Here is a 19,797-nt window from a genome sequence, read left to right as displayed (position 1 = left end):
GTAAAGACAATTATTATTAATTCATCATATAGTATTCATCAAAAGTTAACCCACAGATATTTTCATTTTGTGTTGTTTATGTATAATCGCTTAAGAAATTGAAAATCCGCTTCTCATAAATATGTCTGGGTTACATTACACCAAATATTAAAGGAACGCATTAAATATATAAGAATGATTTAAAATAGGGCCATTAGCATTTTATTCTTGACATTATTAATGTCATAAAGCATGGTTACTTTAGCACATTGAAAATGATCTAAAAGGGTTAAACAGATTTACACACATATTAAGAGGAGAATGAGTTCACTTGGGTTTATGTAAGGAAATCTGACGTGAAAGCCAAGAGTGTTGTGTGTCATTCTGACAGAGCTAAGTGCCCAGAAACATCCACACCTTCATTTGGCGTAGAGTATAAGACCCATATAAAGAAAACAAAGGGACTTATCACCAAGAAAGCAAAATCAGACCTTATTCTGTGATAGGAATTCAACACCCAACAGGATTGACAACAGCACACTTCTTACTATGGTGGGGCCAAAACAATGATTTGTAGTGTGATTCTTTTTTTAAGCCACCTTAGTTCAATATATATTCAATATATTTATATCTGACTATAATAGACTAGTGTGGAAGATGCACAGATCAATTATCACCTGCCTGATCCATGTTTATTTAGGCTATTTGTGTTATACTGTACACTTCCGTTGTGTTTTAAAATTATGCATGCATGCCATATGTTTACAATTGTGTTAACATTATATAAGCACACAAACTATCTTGTGAATATTATCAGGTACACACTGTGCAATACAATGGAACGTGATGTAACTTCACACTGCCATTTCCGCCTGTCACCACATGAGGCCGTCCTCCTCCAAATCTTGACTGATCAAACACACCTGTTGCCTGTTCACATTATTACCTGGACCATCTGTTTTATTCAGTCATATTTGTTCTGAGTGGTGTGTTATGTAAGAGATAATAAACTCTTTAGGTCCTGCTCATTGCATTTAACCAACTAGATGCCATCTATCTTATGGTTACAGATGTCTTTTATACTTTTAAAAACAACATTGTATTATCAGGTGTAAAAGCTTACAGTGGGGCAAAATGTTTGGTTATGCAGTATAGTGTAAGAACCAAACTTGTCCAATCACAGCGCACCTCTTTAAAACAAGTCCAAACAACTAACCACAATAATCAACAACTTCACTACAATCCATTTAATATCTTTCAACAGCTAGTGTGATAGTTGAACAGTTGAAGCATTATCAAGCGTGTTTAAGTCACAAAGTCATGATCATGAACAGGTTAGACGGTAAAACAGTGGTGAAATCAGTTTAGTTTTAACACAGAAGCAGGGCATCCTCTGAGCCTTTTTTGCGACAATCTTGCAAACAACAATCACTCCACTACAACGAATTAGCATCTAAAATCCGTAATATTTAATGCATAAGATCATATCACATGTAAACACATGTTCACAAAGGAATGTTCAGCCTTCGTCACCAAGGGTCGCAATGCCACCGCTTCAGAGTTGGGAGATGTGTCGGCCTCTTCTTCACGCAGCTTCTATCGAAGTATCTCCATTTCTGCCCTGAGGCTAACAAATCATAACAGACATCATGCCTTTCAATTTTAGATGTTATTTTAGCAGTTACGAGACAAAACTCTCATTGTAGCTATTCTCAATGTTAATGTTAAGAAACTATATTTTAAATAATCAGTCAATATGTTGAATGTTGAAACAAAATGATTTTTCATGATCAAATTATGACTGACACACTAAAAATGCTTATTCAAAAGATTCTTACGGCCATTACCTTGACAAAGGTGCGTGAGGGCAGAAAGCGTCTGAGCACTTGACTGGAAATGTTTGGAAAGCGTAACAGGTTGATGTTAAGCTGTGGGAGAACCTGATATCCGGCCATCAGAGGATAGAAATTATACAACATCTCCTGCTCGGCCCCTGGTAAAATCCTCATGCGCACCTACAGACAGATGATACTTTTGTGTTATTTTTTTCCGCATAAAGGTCAAGGCGATTGCTTGAGTTTGTTGAAAATTGTTTATACAGACTAGATTTGCTTTAGAGTATTCAGAAACTAAAATTGGGACCTGTTTAAGTCCACTGAACATGAACGCGTCACTGGGCTCCACACTGATCTCCACATCCTGAACCAGCCCGGTCCGGTTCTCCAGATGATACCTGACAGGTAAAGACTCACGCACACGACCGTATGATGGCAACTCTGGAGAAAGAGGAACAGAATAAATGAATGAGAACAAGTGAAATGAAAGAACTCAAGACAGCCTGATTTAATCTTGAGGATAAAACATCAGACTGACCTGCGTGTACATACAAAGGGATGTTCTCCACCATCACATGTGGGAGGATGATGATTGTTTTAACCACTGATGTCTCAGAAAGCGTTGACTTCCTAAAACCAAAACATTACAACGTTCTCTTATGGCTTCATTGTTCATCATTCATTTGCCTTACGTTTGGAGAAGCAACAGAAAGTACTATAGTAAACCCCTTTGTTTATTAAAAATACACCACAAATAACATTAAGTTAATCTCGCTCATGTGGGGTTGAGAACGTCACCTCTTCCAGGAGATGCTGTACTGTCCAGAGGCCACGGTGCTGGTGCCGTTCTGAACCGGAGGACACTTGAGCAGGACACACTCGCTGGCACATTCGCCGGTCTGCAGTGTCACTGACCACACGACACAATCACTCACATTAGCACAATCATTTCAATCACCTTGACTTCCGAAAGATAAATGGTATTGAAATAAAAAACTAATGACAAAGACAGAAAGAAGCACCTCCTTCTACTTGACTCTGGAGCTGATCGATAGCAGTCATACTGGAGACCAGCTGCACATCACTGTTCACCAGCTCTATAGGCCACGGAGACGCGCTTAAAATGTCCATCATCAGCAGGAACGGAACGTCCACGTACACACGTTCCAAATGCTCAAACTTAAGGTTAACACAAACATACACAAATCTGAGCTTCTGCACTACAGACGCTCAAATATAAGTATTCATTCATGTGGATACTCTCACCTTACTGGACACGAACTTCATGGCCACTTCAAAGGGAACAACAGTTTCCACGGTAACGGTTTCATCCTACAAGTCAAAGGCAACTTAGTGAATGAACTCTGTAACTATGCAACAATTATGACAAATGTTAGAAGTTAAAGGAAATTTCAAAAATTAAATCCCTTTAAGGTGGCACGACTCTAGCTGTTACATACTTTGTGACACTTGCAGGTGATGTCCTTGCCTTCCACCGTGGCACCTACAGAATAGGCCACGTGAAAGAGGAATATTCTGGATCCAGTGCCCACGCAGCGCATATAGAGGTGCTTCACGAGCTGATACACAATGCAACACACACACATTGAATACTTTAATCTGATTGGTCAATGCAGCATTTGTAAGCGTCCTGATCTCCTCGTTTAATCACACACGTCTGTGACGGGACGCCATACCTTCTGGCCGGGCTGCAGGTCTCCGATAGGAATGTCTGGAAGCAGGGCGGGGTGAGAGTCGTCACAAACCTCTGAGCCGTTTAGTGTGATTTGGGTCGTCTGTGTGAGATTAGCATCCTGACCTGATGACAAAATGCACACACTGTCAAGCAAACATTGTTTTTTTTTTTTAAATAAGGTTTGCCCACAGTGGCTTGTCGATTTTTTCAATTCCTACCTGGTTTGAGGCCAGCGGTGAGCTTTATGTCTTTGGCTACGGTGTCCTCCTCTGATTGGATGGTGACAGTCATGCAGTACATCTCATTTGTTAACGCTGGCGGCTCGTGGGTCAGCTGTACGGAGATCCTGGGCACTCTGGAGATGATCCTGCAGGGCATGATGGGAAGGTTCCTTTCAATCTTTTGACTGACAGTTACATGCTAGATCCTGTCAAATGTGGAGTTTGGGTTTAACCTACATCGTGCTGGACTGTACGGACACTGTGTCCCAATCCACCTGCTGCTCTGGGAAGCGTGTTGTTCTCTTAAAGGAGCGGGACGCCTGCAAAGCCTCATGGGAGGAGGCCGCATCCCCCCAGCCGCCTCGCCAGTTTAGATACACGTAACGGCCCGTCTCTCTGCCAAACATGAGTCCCACAGCCGTGATCTGAGACATTTGAACAAGAAAATATAAGCATACAACACGTGACACCAGTGTAATAATTACAACATTTTTATTTATGTATATACGGTTTCTTACCTCTATCTTCTTTCCAACATCTTCCGTTTTGGCTACGAATTTGAAGCAGTATTTGCGGGTTTTGCCGGGAACGAGACACATGTTCTCCTGGGTGGAAAGTTCGAGAATATCTTTCCCTTTTGAAGCATCCTCGAGCAAACAAAACTGATTATATTCCTGCAATGCAAACGGTGGGTCAGTGATGATGTCATGAGAAGCGCGTGTGCGTGCTTGAGTGTCAGGTGTGCTGTACCTGGTTGCTGAGGTGGACACAGAGCTTTGAGAAGCGCACAGGATGAGGGCAGTCAGCTCTCACATAGACCTGCAGCTGGACGGGTTCATCTATGTGGAAACTGGGGGACAGGAACTTGGCTTTGCACTGAACTGAGAGAGGACGGCAAAGAAAATTCTCAAAATTCGAAAAAGCCAACTTAGCGAACATACAAAATGCACCAAAATACACAAAACCTCAAATTATAACAAACATTCACTTGTGCACACACGCACAGTTACACACGTCTTTACAGCTGATTCTTTGCTTGCTTCGAGTCTGGATCCTTATTTGTTTGAACAAACTAATATTGCATGGCTTAAGATGTTGCAAGAAAACCACTACCACAACTTGTACAAACTCCACACAAAAATGTCCTCATTTTGCAAAGCTTTAACCATGTTCTCGTTCAGAAAAAACACAAACACATTATATAAGATGCAAACTCAAATTGCACACATTTATCCATCAGTATACATTCAGTAGCAAAACAGATGACACACAAGTCATAATCTTAGGATAATATCAATAGGAGCACAGGTTATTGTGCATCCTAGAATCATATAGTGGGCTTTATACTACTTAACAATACAGTATAATTACAGTACACACTTTATATGAGAAAAATCGCACTATTCTGTATCAAGTAAAATGTAGCACGTGTACACCCTCAAATTTGTGATTGTCAAGTTTACAAATTTGTATTTGTAGCCTTTTTTACCTGTTACGTATTTTAGCAAAACTTGAATGTCATATTTTGATTGCCTCCTATTGACAAATCGCTTTACTGCACTGTTTCCTTAATCCGATTTTAATCTATGTTAACAAATGTCAAGGTCAGGAACCACAAATGCTGTTTGTGTTCTAAATATTTATCGATATCATATATTCATAAAAATGAATCTGAGCGCTCACCAAAGGGCACGTTGTCCAGGACCTCAATTGTGAACTCATTACTGCCGGACAGAGAGACGCGGTCGCTCCACAGAGACTGAGCGGCCTTCACAGAGGCCGGGTCACAGTCTGGTTCAGGCTCAGGGACTTCATTCTGACAATCCGTGAAATATGTAGGATCTACTTTTACTTGTTATTTTCATTTGACAAGAAAACTTTAACCATGACTAAAACAAATCCCATAATTTAAAGACGAATTATCAGAATGATAAACATGCTTTAGACTGTCATAAAAACATAATTTAGGTGTTTATTGAATGAAAGAAGCATATTACAAACTGGATCATTCACTTACCATCTTGTTTCAAAGTGAGTAAAACTAATTTATTTTAAATAAAAATTATTTTATTTTTAACTTTCTGTTAAGATCAGTCTGTATGCATTATGATGGTAAAATTGTATCATAATAAAAATTTAATGAGGTGTAAAAAAGTTTGAGGAAACGAACATATAAATAAACATAAAAAGATAAACATATAAATGATAAAACTGCGTTTCATTGTGGGCCAGCGCAAACACAGGTCAATTAAATACTTTAACTAATGTGTTACGTCTCGTATATACGTTGTATATTTTAACGTTTCCTATTCTAGTAACACAAGTAAGGTCAGTTGCTTCATTTCGGGGAAGCTAACGGGTTCGCCAAAGACTGAACGAACGACATGTCAAGCTCTAATGAAAATCAGGAGGGAATTGCTTACATACCATGAGCACTTTAATCAGATTTTTCTCAATCCTGGACTTCTGCTCTTCAGGGAGGACAGAGGCTAAACACACACACACACGCACACGTTAATAACAGAGACTTTTACATGCATCCTCACTCATTTGTAAGTCGCTTTGGATAAAGCATCTGCCAAATAAATACATGTGACGTACCCCTGCCCACCAGCTCCATGGAGTAGGTTATGTAGTCTTTAACTTGACCCATGAGGTATGAGCACTTCAGAGCTGTGCACAGTATAGAGGTGAGCAGAGACCACCAGCGCTCTGTACGGTAGTCACACATCACATAATCCAACAGTCTGCAGAACAAACACACATGTTCACTTTGCTATTTCAATGGGAACACACCATAGATTTCTATTGTTTAATATCCAGCGTACTGCAAATACAGACTGTTATACAACTGCTGTATAAATGTAAACACAAACAACGAGAGATTATTTAACTTCGTTTGAATTCTTAATAAACATTTACTGAAACGTTTGAGGAAACTGATAGAACCGGTTTAACTCACTTTAATGCTTTGGTGTAGTCTTTGGCATGGTAGTACTCTTCTCCCATCTGAACCACTGCGTAGAGAGAGACAGAGAGAGAAATAGGCTTTGATCGGCACATGTTTCCTCATTAAAATAATGAAAAGAAGAGTTCATGTGTGTATCGCTCACTGAGATGGCTCTTCATTCTAGGACACTTGTACTTCTTAAACTGAGCCACAGCGTTACTCAGGAGTGCGATGATCAGCTCCTGACATAAAAACACATCACTCATAACTCAACTAAACCACCAGTCAGAGACACAGCTATTTATTATTTATTGTATGTTTAAAATGATTAGGAATGATGTAGTATGTTCAAAAAGTCCCACCGAATGGAGAACGTCTCTCTCTTTGATTTGAAGAGCGAGGATGCCTTGTTTCTCCTTCTCAGAGTCAGGGGGATCAATGCCTAAAGGTCAAAGGTCAATGGGTCAGCTTCACAACCCATGGGGGAGATTACACCCTTCAAAGCTTTAAAACAAATCGGCTCATTTCTGGGGCTTGCCCCAAAATCCAAAGAAAGATTAATAAATGCAAAATCTTACACACTGTTAAGTACTAAGAATTGGAAGGTGTCTTAAAATTCACATATTAATTCAAGCAGAGAGGGTGACTGAGATTCTCTTACTCTGATGTCCCTGGCGCCAGGGTCTCTGCCCATAGAAGTCCAGAGCTCCAGTGGTGGTCTCCAGTGGGTCGGTTGCAGGGTAAGTCACACCCGGCTGGAGAAGAACCAGAGGAAGATTTCACATTACTCAAGGAAGTTGAGTCATTATTACTTTTTTAAAATGGTGCCCTTGTTACACATTACATGTATTTACTATAGTATTACTATAAATTACATGTAACTAACCCTAAACCACACCCTCAGCCTAACCCTAGAGTAAGTACATCTAGTTAATAAAAAATTTGATTTATAAAATCAACTTGTACTTTATGAAACCCATTAAACTTCTATTTTAATTAATTCTATTATGCAGTAACAAATCATATCTAAACACTACAGTTCACGTCCGGCTTCTTTTAGTGCTGGGACCGCACCATCCATTAGTTTCAAACTATCTTCAAACCCGCCGTTATATCCACCGTTTATATAACATTCATCACCGTAATGCAGCGAGCAAACAGACACAGCTAAACTTCTGTCAGCCGAGAGAAGCGGCATTGCTGGGCCTGACACGAGCTCTTTCTCTCTCACTAGCGCATGGTCTTTCGCTTGGTGGATGATGCATGGGCGTGCTTTCCGGGAGGATGGCCAATAAATGGAATAGGATCCCTGTTACAAAACAGGGTCCCAGATCTATACAAAACTTTCCGAAACAAGTTGGAGTGCATCGAGCACAGAAATACTAAACCATAGGTCCAACTCGTTTCTTAACAAGTTGACCATGTGAAGCATGAGAAGCCAACACTTTTAACAGTGTAAAGAAGTCAGAATGAATGAAATAGCATGTTACTTTAGAATAAACTGTAATTGAACGGCAGACAGCCGTACCTCATGACCACAGAGCTGCGCTGCTTGCTGTTTGCGCTCCTGTGCATAGTAAGCAGCCTGCTGGTAGTAGAAGCCTGGGTTCTGGGTCTGGATGGCTGTGAGGCCCAGTTTAATAGCCTCATCGAACAGATCACCGAATGACTGGAACCTATGAAGAAAGAGATATGGGGATGGGGGGGGAAGAATGAATCAGGTCATTGTATTTACTCCTGAAAAACAAACAAATGAAAAACAAGAAGCACATCGAAAGTCATGACAACAGCATAGCGAAGAGAGTTATGACTTCGCGGCAAATATCAGTTTCACATCATTTGAACTCCAGATAAATACATAAAGTATCCTGCATTTCTTTTCTTTTTGCCTTAAACAGAGCTGGTAACAGAAAGGCAAAGCAACAAATGTAGCTCACAAATATAGGTTGTTGTCCAAGAAAATGAAATGAAAGTTCAGATATGGCAGGGTTCAGCCTTACTGTTTGGACATCCAGGCGGTGTGCTCAAACGCCAGCTCAGCGCTGCCGATCTTCTTCTTGCACAGGTCGATGTGTTTGCGGAACTGAGCGATTGCGTCCAGCGGGGTGTTGTGCTGAAAGCACAGCCTGCAGATCTGCAAGAGATGCCCACCGTGAGATTTCCGCTCTCATGAAATACAACTGAATATGACTGTGCTATTTAAAAGATAATAAAAACAGGAAACACACTCCTGTCCAGTTTCCTGTGTGATGAATACACTACGTTTTGACACACTACTTCTTAAAGTCTGTGTAAAAACAAATCTGAGAATTGTTTCAAAACACATTATAGAGACACACATATATATATACATACACACATTAGACTCGGAAGTGTGGATCGAACCGTTAAACGGTTTTTCACCAATTCTCTGTTCAAGAAACGGTGGGTCGATGACGCAGTAGAGTATTGGAGCATGCATCTATCGCTAGAGCCCCTAGCATCAGTGATCTGCTCAATCACGAGCTTTCACACTCTCTCACGCTCTTACTCTGTCTAACTAAGCAAATTTCATGCCAAATAACAAGCAAACAGTAATGCAGACGCGAATGGAAGGAGGGAATAACGTGAACGGAAGGAGTATCACTGCGCATGCTCGCGGCGCCGGGTCTGGTACTTTTTTTTTATTTACTTGGATGTTTTTTTCCATTCAAATTTGTCTGGGTGGTTAATAACACACTTTTCTGTTGTGTGACAAACTCAGAACACATGCTTTAATCTGCCTTTACACAGACTTTAAGTGGTGTTTTACAAGGCGAGCATCGTTCTTTTACAAATGTATAACCCCAGGTCTATGAACCTCATAGTGTGCAGGTATAATGAGGTGCAATTTCTGAGCAATTACATCATTTTTGACCTATAAATAAAAGAACAGACAATGCCCACAATAATACCCACAACACTCTGACATAACAGAAAATGACAAAACAGACCTTGTAGTTGATGAATCCAGCCATGGTCTTGATCTCCAGCATGTTTGTTTCATGAGCTCTTAGTTCATGGACGAGGCTGTATGCAGTCCTGTAATATCTGTTAAACAAAGCGCAGAACAGATCACGGCACCAGCACGGTATAAATGTTATCTTAAATCTAAATGGTTAATAACAAATAAGAAGTCACATGCCTGCATTCTTATGTTTTGTAAATTTTTGAGAAAATAAGATCTGGAGATAGTAGCCATGTTTCCATCACCCTATTTTTATTTACAGTTCGCATTACATTATGATGGAAAAAAGGGTCATCTCGGTTTTATAGGCAATCGTCTGTGTGACATTTGACTTAAATATAATGTACATTGTTTAAACTGCATTTTTGTATGTATTGACCCACAAAAGTTTGACTTATGCTGACATACAGATATAACAACACTTACTTGAGGGCATTTTGTGTATCTTGCTTTAGTTCGCTGAAGAAACCCATTTTAAACTGGTGCCTGACAAACAGCAACTAGAATCAAAACATTCAAGAAATACACGTCATAATCCAGCTGTACGACACAGTCTGAATATCAACTGGACCAGGGTCATGGAGTTCATATCCCAGATAACTCAACTGGACTCAATGGTCCTGGAAGAGTCAGCGCATTTTTACAGAAATTAAAAAATGCTGAATGCATTGAAAGTTTTCTTCTTTATGCAGCAGTGTGTTCAATGTTTTCTAAATAAAGATCCAGCTTTTAAAGGGATATTTCTTAGGCAAAACAACATTTCAGCATGTTTGACTCACACTCAAGGCATCCTGACTGAATATGATCTAGCTTCCGTTCTCCCTCGGTTGCACGTAAACCTGACTTCGCCGCATCCAGTGTGGACAAAATTCAAAATTATAATGGGCTATTATACGTTTCTAATATCTTTTCTCGTGACACGTCACGTCCAGTGTTAGTTCCGGTGTAAGTTCCGCAATTTTTTGTTTCGATCCGATAGGATACCATCAACGTCATTTGCTGGAAAAACAAGCCTCTGGTTCACGCGCAGCCAAGGGATAAAGGAAGCTAAACATTAACGTTAATAGCGCAGTCAATTTGAATATTTCTCATCAATTTGCTTCAGAAGACCTTTGTTAAGACCACCGAGCCGTGTTGAGCAGTTCTTTGATCAATGGATGCTCTTTTTGGAGCTTAAAAAATTTGCCCCACATTCTACCAATTGGAAGTCAAATGATACGTGGTATTATAGCTCCCACTGCATTATTCTTCAAGAACCTTGAGGGTGAGTAAAACATGGGGACATTTTGTTTTGCCTCAGAAATATCTTTTTGCTTTAAGAGTTCGGTTAGGGGCAGTTACTGTACCTGGTGTGTTGTTTTGTTGAGAAACTCCTTGTGAGATTTCACTCTTCTGATCTCATTATAATAATAGGTCTGTGCATGATCATAGAAAGCATTTTCCAGCCTGCAGACATACAAACACACAACACAACCCACAAAACTATAAGATGCACGCTGATCACATTGATATGAATTATTGAAATTGTTAATACTCTTAGAAACTTTGTCATTTAAACTACATGAAAAGTTCATTTTGGTTGAACAGTATGGGAGAATATGCATCAGTTTGTCATCTTTACAATAACTACATTCTCATTCGTGACTCTAACCTGATAATGTATCCCACCAGGTGATCGGTATGGGGCAGGACAAACAGGGACTTTCCAGAAAGATCACAAGCACCACAGAGAGAAGAAGCTCTCTCGGAGGCCACGAGGTCTTCACCTGAGATACACAACTAAACTTTACTCAACAGTATCTACGTAATGGATCAAACTGGAGAATGAGAAATACTGATTTATTTTTGTGTGTTACCTGGAGGGAGAGGAGTCTTCTTCTGAATTAAAACGACCGCAACCTTGGTGTTTCTTCCTTGTAAACTTGTTCTGTGGGGAAATTTTTGAAAAAGAAACCAGACATAATTAAAAAACGTGTTGTTTTTAATCCACAGAACTAGAAGGCATGACTGCTTTTTTAAGTTATTATACCTGACGATTTCTACTTTGGTTGCACATTCAGACTGCTTTTCCTTCCACTGAGGATCGTCCCAGTCCAACTCATAGAACAGCACGACCAAAGCAGGCACCAGGTTCAGATGTTTGTTCATCCAGCCCGTTTTCAGAATCCCTTTAGGGATGTACCACTCATAGGATGTTCTCTGACATCACAAGAGAGAAATTTAGCGACCCGACGTTTTGGAGTAAAATTGAATTGTAAAGACAATGGCCATCACATACTACAGACAACGTGATGCAACATCCGTTTCTTTAAAGAACTTTTTCTCTATAGATCTTTAGTCGAATATGTTTATTCTAATGCCATATGGTGGTGTATGGTTAGAAAGACTTAACAACTCTTTGGTTTTACCTTGGTTCTGCACTTTGGATATTCATGGTCTCCTGGTAGAACTTTGAAAGAGATGGGAACTCTGTCTGCCCTACGGTTGATACAGAAGGCATCCCATATGGCTCTATGGACAGCATTATAAGTCACGTCCAGGCCTGTTAGGGCCACAAAGGCCATCGGCCTGCAGCACAACTCCGGAGGAAGATCCCATTGGGCCGGACTCATGATGCCAGCAAACAGACCACCTGATCAGCACAAACAATTCACAACATGTGAACTGAACTGGAGCAACAGGGAAACATCACAGCATGCACTGCTGTTCCTTTTTATTTCATTTCTCTCATTTTGATGTCTACGTATTCATTTAACTAATTGCATACCAAAATGAACCATGGTTTTACTACAGTAACTATAGTTAATCTACAGTGTGGTATTTGCCACGATTACTAAACTTTTCATAAAAACATGGTTATTTGTTTTTCATGCAACAACCAGGACGTCACAGCTAATCATCATCTTAAGACATTATATTAATACAAGACGATGGCAACGACGATGACATCCGAAAACACACATACAGTATGAACAATGCTAACACATCAAACTTTAAAAAAATATTTATGTTTACTGACATTTTTTGAAACAAACAAAACGACCCAGTTATAATTTGACAGCTGATGCTAGGCGCTGTGAATGCTAAGGCTAACGCTCACCGTGTAATAATTCAGTCCATTACACAACATAAATCTCATCTCCCTTATAAATGTGTATTACTACCCGCTTTTACCTTTCGATCGAGTTGTTTGTCGCTCAGTTTTCAGTAATCCGGCCTACATTAATGTGCACTTGTTTATAATTCAGACCACACCTTCATCGTGACATATGACTGCTGCTTCTTCGGCGGCTGCTCGGGTCATTTTAAGCAGGAAAAACTCTTTACTGCCACCTGCTGGATTCATGCTGATTCATGCACGAGTCGCTTCATAAACACAATACAACAACATTATTACAATTATATATAATAACAACAACACCAACAATAATAATATAACCAAAGAGTCTAACCAAAAGCTCAACCAACAACACCAAATACCCCCCAAAATGGAGAAAAGCCAAACGTTCACCTCATCCCGTGACGTGTAACGCGTGCGCCCGGCAGCAGCTACAGTTCAGTCGGCTCCTCATCGGCTACGCTCGAGAATCATGGCCGACAAAGCACAGCTCCAGGAGGCGATTAAAGTACAGGGAGAGGTCGTCAGAAAACTGAAATCGGAGAAAGCGAGTAAAGATCAGGTCGGTTTGAGCTCTCCTGCCATTGTTTTAAAGCACAGTGAAGGGAACGCGTTGTGAATATGTGCGCACGTTGTTTCTTTCACATCAGAAATGTTGATGATATCAGTATTTGCATATGACTTAGATCACCGGTGGTCTGTTTGAGTAGATCGAAATGATTAAAGTGACATTATTAAACGTTTCATAATTTTACAGTAGACATGCTAACTGTTAGCCATCTGATGCAATCTGTCAGTCATGACGGAAATCAATACTGCCTGTACAGTATGGATGGATGGATGGATGGATAGATAGATACTAGTCTGCTGGTATGAATATCTGTCATCACCATAATAACTTTAATAACCATAAAACATTTCCAAAATGATTCATAATCGGAAATGGCATATTTACTAGATGTATTATTCATTATAATATGTATTATTATAATTCTACGTAAGAAACAACCACCGTCTCATTATGTTTACAGTGTAGATTATAGCAGGTCACAGGTTTATCTCATTTCCCTATATAAGTGAAATATGACATTATCAATCCACATAACCACACTTCATATCAGAATCTTCTCAAATGTAGGCCAAGTAGTTTAAATATGTTTCTGATTTCCCATGCAATGCCATACAGTTATCACAAGTCCTGATCTGGCTTGGAACTACAAGAGGTGTGGTCGTGTGATAAAAGCATGTACACAGTGAGATATCCAGCAGGGAATGCTGGTTGATTCTTTCTCATGTTTTGCTTCCTCATTGCTGTGGGACCGTAGTGACAGGGTTGCTCATCACTTTTCTCCTGTTCTTCCTGCTTGTTGCCACGGCTACCACCCTCATCCTCCACCTCCCGTCACTGCACGCCTGAAATACTGCTACTGTCCGTGGGATGCGATCGGCGGCCGATTCTGCTGTGATTCTGTGGGCGACCCTGTGGTTTTGCTGACTGTGTGAACTGTTGTGTGTGCTGGGTTTGGACTCCGGTTGTATAATGAACACTCTGGGGTTGATCTCCATGCGCATGTGTGCCGGACTGATGGGCCGTCGCACCACCATGCTTCTGCGATCTACACGCTGCTCATTTGGAATGTCTTTATCAAAGGTAAAAAAAAAGGTTTCATTTACTAATATGTTCCTATAATTGTTAAACATACAAAGCAAATTAGGTACGTACCATTACGCCTTTTCTGCATTCTGACATGATCAGAATGACATTTTTATAATTGCACTTTTAAAGTGAAATTTTAATCGTCATGTTGTTGTTGGGTTTTAGATCGATGAAGAAATTGCCAAACTGTTGGAGCTCAAAGCTCAGCTGGGTGGAGATGAGGGCAAACACACGTTTGTTCTCAAAACAGCCAAGGTAGAGCCAAAAATGACTAATATTTGGGACATTTCAAACATACAAGTTTGTTTAGTGAAGGCACATGTCTGCATTACCCCAAAAATACCTTTTTTTCTCCCCTTCCCTCTTATTCCATAGGGGACCAGGGACTATAACCCAAAACAAATGGCTATAAGAGAGAAGGTTTTCAACACCATCATCAGCTGCTTCAAACGTCATGGTGCAGAAACCATTGATACACCCGTCTTTGAACTAAAGGTTCACGAGTTTATCACATTTCTACACTAGTTCATTACATCAACATTTCTCAGCAGTGGAAGACTACAAGAGATGACACTGATTTTTGTGACTGTGTAGGAAACTTTAACAGGGAAGTACGGAGAGGACTCCAAACTCATCTACGATCTAAAGGACCAGGGCGGGGAACTTCTGTCCCTGAGATATGACCTCACTGTATCCTTGACAACATCAGGGATGTGTTTTCTTTACGTCGAAATCTCTGTCTCGCTGTATGCACTTTCTTCCTTGACTCTTCCCCTCAGGTCCCATTTGCTCGCTATCTCGCAATGAACAAGATCTCCAACATCAAACGCTACCACATCGCCAAAGTGTACCGCAGAGACAACCCAGCCATGACCCGCGGCAGATACAGAGAGTTCTTCCAGTGTGTAAGTACCTTCAGATTCTTGAACCTGTGTGGCAAACTGATTTACTGAATGAAAAAAATATTCCAGGAAATGTTTTTGTCAAAAGTGACTTACAACCATTGGTGCTCGTGTTGGTAATCCAGGGCTGTTTTCCCGATTCCATCCCTCCTCAGTAATATCCTACACGTAAGAATCTGAATTGAAAGACTTTGTTTTGTGTTGCTGCAGGATTTCGACATTGCAGGTCAGTATGACGCGATGATCCCTGATGCAGAGTGTCTTAAGATCGTCTATGAGATCCTGAGCGAATTAGATCTAGGAGATTTTCGTATCAAGGTTAGTATCTGACAAAGATTCGCATAAAAGTGGGTAATGTTGTGTTCATTCATCATCTATGTTTATCAGTGTGACATAACAGCCGTGATTATTTTTTATGTGTATATATATTTTAGGTGAATGACAGACGCATTCTAGACGGGATGTTCGCTGTGTGTGGTGTTCCTGATGAGAAGTTCCGCACAATCTGCTCTACAGTAGACAAACTGGACAAGGTGAGAGACTTGAATGATGTTTACTTTTATTAATTCAGCAGATAAGAATGCCTTCGTATTAGAGAGAAATCACAGTTGTTTTTAATGCAATGAAAAGTATGCTGATCTGATTTATCCAACAGGATGTGCATATTGTTTTTCCGTTGCTCTTTGTACGTTTGTTTGCAGATGGCCTGGGAAGATGTAAAAAACGAAATGGTAAATGAAAAGGGCCTTTCGGAGGATGTGGCCAATCAGATCGGGCTGTTTGTGAGCATGCAAGGTGAGTAAACTTTAGACAACTTTTATTAAAACAAAGTCATTTGCCTGAACGGTACAAGCCGTTGTAGCATTTTCATCACTAGATCCCGCACGTGGCATATTGAGAAAATGTCCCGCATTTTCATCAGTCGGTTGGTTTTTAGATGTCACATTAAGAAACACGTTCGTGCACATGAGACGCTTTTTTACACATGTTTACGCCATTGTTTATTTAACTATTTAATAGCGCTGTGTCAAATGCAGCAACCCGGATGGATAGTATGCATTCTAGTATGTCCAAGTAGCTCATACAAGAGACAGTGAACCTTAAAGAGTACGGAACATTGTATTTTTAAGGTCCTACTGTGGTTTATAGTATAGTATATAGTATAGTGAGTGTCCAACAACAATTGTATGTACATACAAGGTGTGAAAACACTATTATGAAGTTAAAATAGGCAGTTATTCTTATTCTTGTGATAACGGTTCCAAATAAAGTAGGTATTGGCCCCTCTTTCAAGGACAGTCGCTTAACATATCAGTGCAGGGAACGTGTCAAGATTATTGAAGCAATCTTCGGTGAAATGACGCGCGACCAGGAGGGGTTATACTCCTTTGGTGTCGTTTGAAAAAGGAACTGTAACCATTGTTTCCTCAGAAGTTCTTCCTTTGGTAGTTTGAATAAGTTTCACAACGTAGAACACAGGTTCTAGACATGATGCACACGCATCACGAACGGGGGAGGAGAGTGAAGTTTTCTAGGCAGTCCCAGCAAAATATAGGAGAAGACTATTTCTAGTGACATAGATACACAGCGGTTAGAGACTCGGACTAGGTCAGGTCTCGTTTGCGTGATTCTGAGTCAACTCCCCCTTTTTTACAAGCCAATAACTTTATTCATTTACCTTCTGACTTACAACTTGGAAGACTGCTTACTTTCCAACACGGCAACATAACACACTGCATAAAATGAAGCGATCATCTGTGAAATGCACTGTACACACTTGAACATTTGGATTGTACTGTTCTGGAACAGTATTGTAAATAAAATGTAACCATTCGTTTTTAGTTGTCTCATCTTTTGTAAGGGAAAACAAAGAGGCTTTCTTTTCGCAACTAAACACACAGCGTCTCCACGACATGGCTGCGGCATACAATGAGATTAACAAGTACGCTCACCTTACTTGCGTAAACATTTGGGCGGTCTTAGTCAAGTCATACCACAAAATTACGTGTTGGTGTGGTTACACGAGGCGTTTCAGGCAGGTCTGGGTAAGCATTCGCTTTCAGATAGAATGCATATTATGTTCCGATACTTACATTTTAGCAATTTTACATGTCTAATACATGCATGGGCCACTTATAACACACCAAAGACAGAAAAACGTGTATTCACGCCATATGAACCCTTAAATCCACAGCATACTGATCTTGGGTCAGTATGTCTACATAATAATGTGTGACCTCTAGGTGGGCGGGATCTGGCCGAGCGACTGCTTCAGGACCCCCGACTCTCAAAGAGCAAACAGGCCTGCGCTGGGCTCACAGATATGAAGCAGCTCTTCAGCTACCTGGAACTCTTCCAGGTCACAGACAAGGTGAGGTCAAAGGCAGAGCTCAAGTATGTTTCACAAGAACGTTTAAAAATGCAGCCGATCAGAACACAGCATTTCCTGAGGAAAGCATCATTTTATTGTACTGTGACAAAGAGGAGACCAGTTTACATTATCTTATATGACACAGAAACGTCAGTGAAGATCTGAGTATTTAGTGACTCATCCAACACCTTTTTCCTCTGTTCATTTAAAGGCGGGACAGAAGCCGAATATCCAGCAGGGAAGCTTGCTAAAACAAAAATTCGTATTAACTTTGAACGTTTAATACTTTTTTTATGACCCGTTAAAGAAGAAATGCACACACTATAAAATTTACGACAGTGTTTTTCCATTTCACTAAATAGAGATTATAATTTCATCTTTGTTATTACTGCCATTCACTGTTTCGCATCTGTGACGTCTTTAACGAAGCACAACTTGTTCTTTCCGTTTGACGCCATTAATTTTTAAATCTCTCTCTCTCTAGGTTGTGTTCGATCTCAGCTTGGCTCGAGGTCTGGACTATTACACTGGTGTAATTTATGAGGCGACTCTGTCACAGACCTTCGCGGCATCAGCATCCACGGCGGCGGAGCAGAATGGTGCGGTGGCGGGCGATGAGGCAGGCGTAAGCGTGGGCAGCGTAGCTGGCGGAGGACGATACGACGGTCTGGTGGGCATGTTTGACCCCAAGGGCAGAAAAGTGCCATGTGTGGGTGTCAGCATTGGAATCGAGAGGATCTTCTCTATCATGGAGCAGAAGGCCGAGGTGAGAGATGCAAATGCAGTTGTTGTTTTTTATGCTTGATGATAAAGCGTGCAAACAGAATTGTATGTTTTCGTTCAAAACCATTCATGCACTACAGTAGAAGCATTTGGATATACAAACATATCATGTTGTGGTCTGTCTCTTCCAGGTGTCTTCAGAGAAAGTCAGAACCACTGAAACACAAGTGCTGGTTGCCTCGGCGCAGAAGAATCTTCTGGAAGAACGACTCAAGCTGACCGCCGAGCTTTGGAATGCAGGAATAAAGGTGCGTGAGATCAATGCGAGCACAATAAAATTAAAATCTTTGGCCAGTTTTTGTGGTACAGTTTGATTCAGTGCTGTGTGTTTGTGTTACAGGCTGAAGTTTTATACAAGAAAAACCCAAAGCTGTTGAGTCAGCTGCAACACTGTGAGGAAACTGGAATTCCACTTGTGGCTATTTTAGGAGAGCAGGAACTCAAAGACGGAGTCGTCAAACTGCGCAACGTCGCCACCCGAGAAGAGGTGGGTTTGGACTCGCGTCTATGACTGTGTCCATTACATTTCAATAGGACATACAGTAAATAACACATGCACAAACAGTATATACATATGTTCAAACGTCCCTTGTCATTCCTCTGACAGTTTTTGTATAGTATGTCATAACTAGTCAAATCTCTTTGTAAAACTGAAGAATTAAGTGATGGTTTTCTCTGGTCTCCTGCAGGTGGACGTGCCCAGAGTCAATCTGCTTGATGAGATCAAAACACGGACCTCGTAGTCTTCGAAACGGTCACCGTGAAGATGGAGGGCGGACCTGTTTACCACCCATCTGTCAGTTAAACATGTACATGGAGGAGTCGGGTTTAACTCGTTGCTTGTTCTTTTAAAACCATCTTGGATTAAATCAGATCTCAATAAATGAGTAACACAAAAACCTTTCAATGCCGTCTTGTGTCATTCATTAAGCCTTTAAATGATGTCAGTAATGCTTGACTGTGAGTACTTGCTAGTGAAAGAATCACTATTGTAGCGTTAGTGCATCAAAGTGAAGTTGCTTGGTATGCGATTCCAAACTAGGCCAAATATTAGATATTCTCATCTAAATATTGCTTGGGTCCTTCCACTAATGTAGGTTTATGGTCATTTTTGTTTGCTTTATTGCCTGCGAGATGAAGTTCATGCCTCTTATCACTTGGAAAGGTAATACCTTAGTAGGCAAAAGCCAACAACAAAATGTATTGGTCAGACTTATCGATTTTTTTCTTTTATGCCAATAATCATTAGGATATTAAGAAAAGATCATGTTCCATCAAGATATTTAGTAAATTTCCTAC

At 40.5% G+C, this 19,797-nt stretch overlaps 2 protein-coding genes across 3 annotated transcripts; one reads left to right on the top strand and one right to left on the bottom strand.

Moving 5' to 3' along the window:
* Nucleotides 1-176: 176 nt before the first annotated feature.
* On the bottom strand, nucleotides 177-13,195 carry trappc11 (trafficking protein particle complex subunit 11). Its single transcript, XM_079480160.1, has 31 exons — nucleotides 13,120-13,195; nucleotides 12,842-13,033; nucleotides 12,076-12,299; nucleotides 11,697-11,866; nucleotides 11,524-11,594; nucleotides 11,319-11,433; nucleotides 11,014-11,113; nucleotides 10,094-10,167; nucleotides 9,654-9,750; nucleotides 8,682-8,815; nucleotides 8,210-8,357; nucleotides 7,343-7,436; nucleotides 7,044-7,123; nucleotides 6,845-6,923; nucleotides 6,694-6,748; nucleotides 6,333-6,478; nucleotides 6,159-6,220; nucleotides 5,415-5,547; nucleotides 4,482-4,612; nucleotides 4,250-4,405; nucleotides 3,969-4,156; nucleotides 3,729-3,877; nucleotides 3,512-3,633; nucleotides 3,275-3,394; nucleotides 3,081-3,146; nucleotides 2,837-2,993; nucleotides 2,613-2,724; nucleotides 2,353-2,444; nucleotides 2,122-2,255; nucleotides 1,827-1,994; nucleotides 177-1,606 (listed from the first exon to the last, which is right to left on the bottom strand). Exons 3-31 carry the CDS (start codon nucleotides 12,277-12,279, stop codon nucleotides 1,565-1,567), a joined length of 3,399 nt encoding a protein of 1,132 aa, XP_079336286.1. The 5' UTR covers nucleotides 12,280-12,299; nucleotides 12,842-13,033; nucleotides 13,120-13,195; the 3' UTR covers nucleotides 177-1,564.
* On the top strand, nucleotides 12,373-19,414 carry hars (histidyl-tRNA synthetase). 2 transcript variants are annotated; one of them, XM_079480161.1, is made up of 14 exons: nucleotides 12,961-13,347; nucleotides 14,111-14,436; nucleotides 14,608-14,697; nucleotides 14,818-14,937; nucleotides 15,037-15,132; nucleotides 15,222-15,347; nucleotides 15,555-15,662; nucleotides 15,779-15,877; nucleotides 16,046-16,139; nucleotides 17,588-17,715; nucleotides 18,200-18,481; nucleotides 18,630-18,746; nucleotides 18,839-18,985; nucleotides 19,188-19,404. In XM_079480161.1, the coding sequence occupies exons 2-14, from the start codon at nucleotides 14,326-14,328 to the stop codon at nucleotides 19,239-19,241; spliced, it is 1,572 nt and encodes a 523-aa protein (XP_079336287.1). In that variant the 5' UTR covers nucleotides 12,961-13,347; nucleotides 14,111-14,325; the 3' UTR covers nucleotides 19,242-19,404. The 2 variants fall into 2 exon arrangements, with proteins under 2 accessions (XP_079336288.1, XP_079336287.1); XM_079480162.1 differs by lacking the exon at nucleotides 14,111-14,436 and having other exon boundaries at nucleotides 12,373-13,347; nucleotides 19,188-19,414.
* The last annotated feature ends 383 nt before the right edge of the window (nucleotides 19,415-19,797 follow it).

This window comes from Barbatula barbatula (genome assembly GCF_947034865.1).
Source record: "Barbatula barbatula genome assembly, chromosome: 18".
NCBI lineage: Eukaryota > Metazoa > Chordata > Actinopteri > Cypriniformes > Nemacheilidae > Barbatula > Barbatula barbatula.
This window is presented reverse-complemented; position numbering and strand designations above follow the sequence as displayed.